General features: G+C 52.8%; 3 protein-coding genes across 3 annotated transcripts; all 3 read left to right on the top strand.

Moving 5' to 3' along the window:
* Positions 1-543: 543 nt before the first annotated feature.
* CDC55 (CDC55 family protein) lies at positions 544-2,381 on the top strand (the record flags this gene model as incomplete). The annotated part of the gene is made up of 6 exons (XM_083189724.1): positions 544-587; positions 642-682; positions 745-842; positions 911-1,562; positions 1,706-2,286; positions 2,358-2,381. 6 exons carry the CDS (start codon positions 544-546, stop codon positions 2,379-2,381), a joined length of 1,440 nt encoding a protein of 479 aa, XP_083053583.1.
* A 1,489-nt stretch (positions 2,382-3,870) lies between these two features.
* Positions 3,871-4,881, top strand: YEA4 (golgi uridine diphosphate-N- acetylglucosamine transporter; the record flags this gene model as incomplete). Its single annotated transcript, XM_083189723.1, has 2 exons — positions 3,871-4,263; positions 4,321-4,881. 2 exons carry the CDS (start codon positions 3,871-3,873, stop codon positions 4,879-4,881), a joined length of 954 nt encoding a protein of 317 aa, XP_083053582.1.
* Positions 4,882-5,455: 574 nt separating this feature from the next.
* On the top strand, positions 5,456-8,563 carry AMD1 (AMP deaminase; the record flags this gene model as incomplete). Its single annotated transcript, XM_083189722.1, has 4 exons — positions 5,456-5,462; positions 5,513-6,960; positions 7,017-8,137; positions 8,209-8,563. 4 exons carry the CDS (start codon positions 5,456-5,458, stop codon positions 8,561-8,563), a joined length of 2,931 nt encoding a protein of 976 aa, XP_083053581.1.
* Between the last annotated feature and the right edge of the window lie 434 nt (positions 8,564-8,997).

Below are 8,997 nucleotides of genomic sequence, written 5' to 3'. Positions count from 1 at the left end.
CCCGGAAACGCCACTGAGTTACACCGTCCCTGATCGGGCAGTGTTGTGTCGCCCAATCACCCCGTGAGGTCACGCCTGCAGGGTCGAGTTACTTGCCCAAGGTCCCCACCCACGCCTGAACTTCTGAGCTTGCGCCAGGCGCCTGTACCACCAGGTTCCCCACTGTCGGTCGTGTCGTGAGGGAGTCGCTGTCCAACAAGCCCACCACCACCATCCTCTCTCCCCTCAGTCAGCCAACGACATCATCCCCAATTTCGCCGCTGCCGCCGCTGCCTCCTCTATCTCGCGACCTCGACTCGTCCGACCTGAGCCCGAGAACATTCTACACATACGCCCTCTGTCCGCCAAGCGCTTTCTCTCGGTTTCGTGCTTCTGTTGCTCGTCGCGGCTCTTGCATCACATCACCCTGGCTTGCCCTAGCAACTTGCCCAGCTCCAGCTCCATCATCGCTTCTAACCTATCGTTGATTCGAACCGCCCGCCCCGAACCCATAGCTGCTGCTTTGAACCGAACCGGTTGATACCCCACCAGCTGCCAACCAACATGGTCGACAGCGAAGCAAACACGCCGACGTGGAAGTTTACACAGTACGTGCCCTAGATTCTCTCTTGCCTGGAGCGATAATAAACAAGGGAAATTAGATGTTTTGGCGACAAGGGTGATGTTGAAGACATCACAGAAGGTAAACCAACCGGCCACGGTCATGATGCTGTCATTGCGCCCGCTGACCCTGCCCGCCTGCAGCTGATATTATCTCGACTGTTGAGTTTGACCACACGGGGAATTATCTTGCCACGGGAGACAAAGGCGGACGCGTCGTTCTCTTTGAGCGGAATGAGACTGTGTGTTCAGCTCCTACCTCTCATGGCCCTCCGCCAGTTCCTCCCCCTCCCACTAACCTCCATGGCAGAAGAAGTCTTGCGAGTACAAATTCCACACCGAGTTTCAGTCCCACGAACCCGAGTTCGATTACCTCAAGTCGCTGGAGATAGAAGAGAAGATTAACAAGATTAAATGGTGTCGCCGGCAAAACGCTTCACACTACCTATTGTCAACAAACGACAAGACGATCAAGCTTTGGAAGGTCTTTGAAAAGTCTCTGAAGGTTGTTGCCGAGAACAACCTCTCCCACGATGTAACCCCCGCCAACGTTGCCGGAGGAGGAGGAGCTCCCCGCCCGCCGCCAGCAACACACTTCAAGAATCCCTCCGACCTGAGGCTCCCTCGTTTGACGCACCACGATACCGTTGTTGCTGCTGTCCCGCGAAGGACTTATGCCAATGCCCACGCCTACCACATCAACAGTATCTCGGTCAACAGCGACGGGGAGACGTACATCAGCAGCGACGACTTGCGCATCAACCTCTGGAACTTGAACATCCAGGATCAGAGCTTTAATATCGTCGACATAAAGCCCGCCAATATGGAGGAGCTGACCGAGGTCATCACAGCTGCCGAATTCCACCCACAGAGCTGCAACTGGTTTATGTACGCCAGCTCTAAAGGGACCATCAAGCTCGCAGATATGAGAGAAAGTGCACTCTGTGATAGCCACGCCAAGAGTTGGTCTCCCCCTGATGTCACTATTCTTGTTCTTCCTATACTCCCTAGTATTTATCCTGCACCTCCCATTTGTACCCTTGCGATCTGCCGTCGTGCCTCGTCATTGAATTTTTAGGGCATGTTGACTGACCAACATTTACAGTGTTCGAGCAGGAAGAGGACCCCTCTTCACGATCATTCTTCTCTGAAATCATTTCCTCCATCTCCGACGTTCGCTTTTCCCACGACGGCCGGTACATTCTCTCTCGCGACTATCTTACCGTCAAGATCTGGGATATCAACATGGAGCGCCAGCCGATCAAGACGATACCCATACACGAGCACCTGCGGCCGCGTTTGTGCGACACGTACGAGAATGACAGCATCTTTGACAAGTTTGAGGTTGTTTTCTCGGGAGATGCGAAAAATGTCATGACGGGTAGCTACAACAACAATTTCATGATATACCCGTCGGATCCAGAGCAGGAGACGGAAGTCGTTCTTCAGGCGGACAAGTCAGCCTTCAAAGCCAAGAAGATTGGGGTCCCAACACCCATCAACCCCTCGACGAGCCCAACGGCGAATGGAGGCAAGAAGAGCGGATCACGAGCCGGTAGCCCGGCTGGTGGGGCCCAGCGAATGCGTAAGGAGACGGATGCCGACCAGATCGACTTTAACAAGAAGATCCTGCACATGAGCTGGCATCCATTCGAGGACAGCATCGCTATCGCAGCAACAAATAACGTGAGTGCCTGGACCAGACTCCGTGTCCCCACCACCTTCTCTCTGCGAATCTGCTAACACGTGTGTCGTAGCTTTTTGTTTTCTCGGCACTCTAGACAACGGTGGTGGTATAGAACTTCGGTCGGGGCGCCTACCATCACGCAAACTGGGGGTTTGGGGGGCCGATGGCTCTGGGAGCCGAGGGGACAGCCTGTAACCTTGCCAGAAATCTGGAGCTCCATCACAAGAACAAGTAGACCGGGTAGCACTCTGGCGGTGCAAGCCACAGCCACAAGGAAGGCATGGGCCTTGTGTAGGCTGGGGCGATCCACGGGGCTCCCAAGTGGTTTAAGGCATCATAGGTCGACTTCTACTATGGAGAGATGTAGCAGTCTGATTCATCATGAGATTGGGCAGATGGACTTGTTTCTGCCTAATGGTTTCAGGCATGTTGATGGAGGGGTCGGCGTTGAAGAGAGGAAGGTATATGTATGGTGGATTGTCTGATCCCAGGCACCCGACTAAAGCAGGAGTCGCCAAAGAAAAAAAAAGATTTGATCAAACAAGTTCTCAAAGCGTTGCTATGTATAGACGGGTGATGTAAACTGTTTGTGATGTTGAAATGAAAGCTCTTCGGCTGAGCGCTTGTTTAACTCAAGGTACCTATTCGTACCTAGGTACCTACCTACTAGTAAGGTAGTAGTGGTTTCCATCTACACGCCTAAGGTAGTAGTAATACGTGCTACAGGCACCACCTACTACTTAGATATTACTAGTAGGAGGTAGTACTAGTACGTAGTAGTTCCTGAACACCCTAGGAATTTTTAATAGCCTCTCTCTAAATCAGATACTCCAAGGACACATCGATTTTGTGACACAGGCGTGAAAGGGCGTCGAAGCAGGTAGTACTTTGTATACGAAGTAATGCCGGAAGCTTCGACAGGTATGTTGGCAGCTGTGGGGCTTTGGTTGTTATCGGGGTCAGCGGGCAACGGCTTGGCGTGCTTACTGGCCGGTACGTACCTCCAGTATTACTTTGCGAGACACATGAGGAGTTGAGGACAGCCGGCGAATGCCAGCGCGTCGACAAGCATCCATCTCCCGCAAATCGCCACTGACCAGCTGAAGTAGACGCAATCGGACCCGGGAAGATTTCTTTGTTGGCCTAGATTAACGGGCCCGGCTCGCACTCGCGGGATTTCATCGCCATCCCCTGGATACTAAGTCCGACTTTTCTGGCGAGTATGGGGAACGCACGATTGCGGCCTGGCGATGGTAAAGATGCCACCAATGGGGAGGCCCGCAAGCATAGATCAGTGCCTGCGCAAGTGGCCATCCAGGCGGGCCCATCGATCGTCGCGGTCGTGGTCATGCTGAGCTTGATTTTCGGCGGTTGCTGCTCGAATGTACGGTACTCCTTTAACCCCGGCATAGCCCCTGACGTGTGACCAAGTCTAGGTACAAGAGATGTAATAGCGTAGCTAATAGTATGGGCATAGGTATACGCGCTCGAGGAAGTAATCAAGTAGGTGGCCTAATCCCCCTAAGACGACGTGGTAGAAGCGAGCTAAACATAACGTAGTTTTGAGCCATCTGCTGGTAAGTATGCCAACTCTCAGGCCCCAGGCACCCTCTCAGCGGCTTACTTTGGAAGGGTTGCTTCTCACCTTCGTTCAATTCCTCTTTGTGGCCGTCACGGGCTACGTGGCCCAGTTTGACAAGTCGCGGGCGCCGTTCTTCTTGGCTCCCAACAAGGTACCCATCCGTCGGTGGCTCGTCAACATTGTGCTATTCTTTAGCATCAACGTCCTCAACAACCATGCATTTAGCTACGACATCTCTGTCCCTGTTCACATCATTCTTCGCTCTGGCGGGAGTATTACTACTATGGCGGCCGGGTACCTGTGGGGGAAGAGATACCCTCGCATTCAAGTTTTTGCAGTCATACTGCTGACTGTGGGCGTCATCCTGGCCGCGTGGTCGGATGCACAGGCCAAGGTAAGAGCTGTCACCCGTAACTAGAGATATGTTCCCCTTCCAGCTAACTGTTATTAGGGCAGCACTACTGATGAATCACGGCCTGCCTTCGGCATGGGGCTAGTGATCCTCTTCGTTGCCCAGGTCCTGTCGGCTATCATGGGTCTTTACACCGAGGCGACATATCGAGATTACGGACCTCAGTGGAGGGAGAATCTCTTCTATTCCCACATCCTTTCGCTGCCTCTCTTCCTTCCCTTCGCCCGTTCTATGTACAGCACATTCAGCCGAATGGCTAAAACGGAATCCCTCTTGCTGCAGACTTCATGGCCATTTCTAGATGCAGTAGCGGCCAGTGCCCCAAGCCAGCTTGTTTTCTTGGCAGTCAATGTCTTGACCCAATATGCTTGCATTCGTGGGGTGAACCTGCTCGCAGCCGTGTCCTCGGCCTTGACTGTCACCATCGTTCTCAACATACGGAAGCTCATTAGTTTGCTGCTAAGTATCTGGCTGTTTGGGAACTCACTCGCAACTGGTACGCTGATTGGCGCTGTGGTCGTATTCAGCGCAGGGGGTCTCTACTCTTTTGGTCGGCAGCCAGCTAAAGAGTCCCTAAAAAAGGGAAAAAAGGAGAACTAAGCATATACATTTGATCGTTCTTTGGGATACATGCCTACTTGGGTTCGCAGAAAAGTTCATGCCATTTGGTGGTTTTCAGTGTCGACTCGGTCACAGCGTGTGCATATACCTACTAGTACCTAACGACTTATATGTACGGTGCTATCCCTGGGGAACTGCGTTGGTTCCAAACTCATAAGCAGGAAATACTACAGTCTCGCGCCACGGTGAGAATAATATCTTTCTTTCCATCCCTTTGGTGCTCTTCCATTCCAATTAAGGAGCATGTGAAATGCATCTCACTAGTTGCATCAGCTCGCTTATAGGCATCCTCCGGCCAATAGGTATCGGACCCCGCCAATGGGCGATCTTGTGGATCCCCAGCCCTGCTCAGGCGGTCTTGGCTCACGTACCACGCGCTCCAACTCTGCTTTTGAAGGGAGCTCGTTGCAACTTCACAAGTTGTCTCCGATTCTGGTAGGAACAAAACCTTGCAACTAAAGGCTTCCTACCACCCTCCTGCTTTGACTACTTGGTTTGAAAGCCAGGATACACCGGGAAAGCCACAAATCGTCATCTTGTTGACCGTTCTGTCATGGCCGGTATGTGCTGCTCTCCGGAAACTTGGAAACCATGACTAAGAGAGTTGCAGAAAATGCCGTCCCCCATGATGATCAATCTACACCCTACAATGTGCACACGAGAGAGTCAGATGGAGAGGACGACGTAGGAGACACAGGAACAACCAGCTTCGCGATGCCTGGCGACGCGAATAGCCCCTGGAACGAGCAGCCTCAGGAAGCGGGTGATGACGAACTTGAGGATGGGATGCTACTTCGCGATGTTCCCAAGCGGACCACCTTCTACGACCCGGTGGCGGAGAGGCAGATGAGCCAGACGGATGCAAAGCTTGTCTACCAGCGGAGCCAAGCTGAAGCACGAAACGGCAGCGGCGCATTGTCTCAGGCAACTCCCTTTGGGAGCCCTATGATTGCATCTGGGTCTCACCCGACCACCGATTACGGCGCTGATTCTCTCACCCTCGACCCTGATGGCCGCCACTCAGACGTGCACACCCCGTGGAAAAGTCGTCCCGATACACCTGCGCAACTATCTGAACACCCTGCCTCGTACGATTTCCCATCCCGGGCCAAAGGCCATTTCACCCCGCAGACTAGTCGTCCGGGCCCTGCATCCGGCGGACGCGAAAACAATGCGTTCTCCGACGTCAGCACATCCCATGTGGCAAACGTGGGCCTCCTAGGGAATACTCTCTTTGACACGGAGCCAAACATTACGTCCGAGTTGAGCGCAATATCACAGAACATTCAAAGAATAGTCGACCTTCGGCGCAAGTATATCGCCTTATCGAACCAGGGCCCGAATGACAATCCGCGCGATGGACCTGAGTGGGAAATATACCCCCCCCCACCCGATCCTGCTTGGAAGGAAGGCCGGGATGGATACACCGGCCCGTCCGGGCTGGGTTCGGGGGACGGACGCTTTCCCTATACCGCGCAGCTCTCATCGGATACGAATGAGACAAAGCGCCCGACTCGGAAGAGGAAGCCTGGGCAAGATATTGGTGAAGACTTTGATATGGAGGACCTCCTTCCTCTCCCGGGCGACGATGGCATGATATTCGAGCTCGATGAGAGCGGTGTCTACCAGGTGTTTGAGAGTGAGGACTCCAAAGTGCCAGCTATTAAGGTCCCGACCATTCGGGACTTCTACATGGACCTCGACTATATCCTCACTACCTCTTCAGATGGACCAACGAAGAGTTTTGCCTTTCGTCGTCTCCAGTATCTGGAAGGAAAATTCAACCTCTACGTCCTGCTCAACGAGTATCAGGAGACGGCGGATAGCAAGAAAGTTCCTCACCGAGACTTCTATAACGTCCGGAAGGTTGATACCCATGTCCATCACTCTGCTTGCATGAACCAGAAGCACTTGTTGCGGTTCATCAAGAGTAAGATGAAGAAATTCCCGAATGAAGTCGTTCTGTATAGGGATGGGAAGCACTTGACATTGGCCGAGGTGTTCGCGAGTATCAATCTGACTGCGTACGATTTGAGCATTGACACCCTTGATATGCATGTAAGTCTTGTCTTGTCCATATAGGATAGGGACGGCACATGTGCTAAACGAGACAGGCCCACACCGATTCTTTCCATCGATTCGACAAGTTTAACCTGAAATACAACCCCATCGGCGAATCTCGTCTCCGGACGATATTTCTCAAGACGGATAACTTCATCCATGGGCGTTATTTAGCGGAAATTACAAAAGAAGTTATTTCTGACCTGGAATCGAGCAAATACCAGATGGTAGAGTGGCGAGTGTCCATATACGGCAAGTCGATTGACGAGTGGGACAAGCTCGCTGCTTGGGTCGTCGACAACAAGCTCTTCTCTCACAATGTTCGATGGCTCATCCAGATTCCTCGCTTGTACGACGTTTATAAGGCGAGCGGATTGATGGATACCTACGAACAGATTGTCAAGAACATTTTCCAGCCTCTGTTTGAGGTCACTAAGGACCCATCCAGCCACCCTAAGCTACACGTCTTTTTGCAGCGTGTCATTGGATTTGACAGCGTGGACGATGAAAGCAAGGTGGAACGAAGGCTGTTCAAGAAGTATCCTGTCCCCAAGGTCTGGGATAGCAAGCAGAACCCGCCGTACAGCTACTGGATCTACTACCTCTTCTCCAACACAAGTTCGCTCAACTACTGGCGCAGGAAGCGAGGTTTTAACACGTTGGTCCTGCGCCCGCACTGTGGCGAGGCGGGTGACAGTGAGCACTTGGCTGTTGCGGCGCTCTGTTGCCACAGCATCAGCCACGGCCTATTGCTGCGAAAGGTCCCTCTGCTGCAGTATATCTTCTACCTCGAACAGATTGGCATCGCTATGTCACCGCTGAGCAACAACGCATTGTTCTTGGCGTACGACCGGAACCCTTTCTACCAGTATTTCAGGCGGGGATTGAACGTCTCTCTCTCTACAGATGACCCCTTGCAATTCGCCTTCACCAAGGAGCCACTCATCGAGGAGTATGCCGTAGCGGCTCAGATTTATAAGCTGGGCCCTGTCGACATGTGTGAGCTGGCAAAGAACTCGGTTCAACAGAGTGGCTACGAGCTATCGATCAAGAAGAAATGGCTGGGGTCGAACTGCGACCAACCGGGGAAGCTCGGGAACAAGATGGTCAAGACTAATGTCCCGGACCGACGAGTGGAGTTCAGACTTCAAACCCTCCTCCAGGAGAGGGATGCGTAAGCGGCCCTATTCTCAGTCAGTGATTATAAACGCTGCGATCCCATGGCTAACGATGTCCGTCATACAGGCTCAGGCGGTATGTGGCACACGACCTGAACCAGGAGCTTCCACCCAATACTGCGCCGGGCAGTGTTGCAACACCGGAGCACCATGGCAGCGCCGGCACCTCCATCAAGGCACCTGGTGCCCCGACAGAGGTCTCAACAGGCTACAAAGCACACTCCCCCAGTATCGTCGATTCCTCTCAGAGCGTTCACTCGGCACAGGCACCTGGATATTCCGCCGACCTTGGGAGGCACCTGTCTGGACATGAGGCGCGAGCGTTCCCTGGCATTTACACGAGGGGACATCTCAGTGGAAGCGTGCGTAAGGACGATGGCACCTCGAGCTCGCATGACAACGGGGAGGGCAATAGTTCGTAGGGAGTTATTATAGATTGGGTTGCTATGATCGACAAACTCGGTTTCTCGCATTGGGATGCTTGTCATCTCCCGGGGGATTGATTGATGGCCAAGCTAAACTACCGCTCCCGGACATAAAGATCGATGAGCAAACAAGGACGGAGAACCTGGTTGATGGGGAAGAGAGGCCAACGACCGCCACTGAAAGAAATGGCGGGCGTATCAAACTCTGGGCTGGGGCAAAGACTCAGCAAGGTATCTAGATACCTCTGCTGACGAAGGAATGGCATATATCTCGAAGACCCTTCATTCGAGTACACAGCAGTGCAGGACTAGAAGTATAAGGTACCTTACACATATCAGCTTAGTATTAGTAATGCCTAGTACGAGTAGGCACCTAAAGTGCCATCTCAGAAGTGGTTGTTCGTACCCCCTTTGTGGGACATAGGGTATAA

Source organism: Amphichorda felina (assembly GCF_050947745.1).
Source record: "Amphichorda felina strain 45539 chromosome Unknown scaffold_1, whole genome shotgun sequence".
Classification (NCBI taxonomy): Eukaryota; Fungi; Ascomycota; class Sordariomycetes; order Hypocreales; family Bionectriaceae; genus Amphichorda; species Amphichorda felina.
The sequence above is the reverse complement of the archived record's forward strand: the minus strand, read 5'-3'. Positions and strand labels throughout refer to the sequence as shown.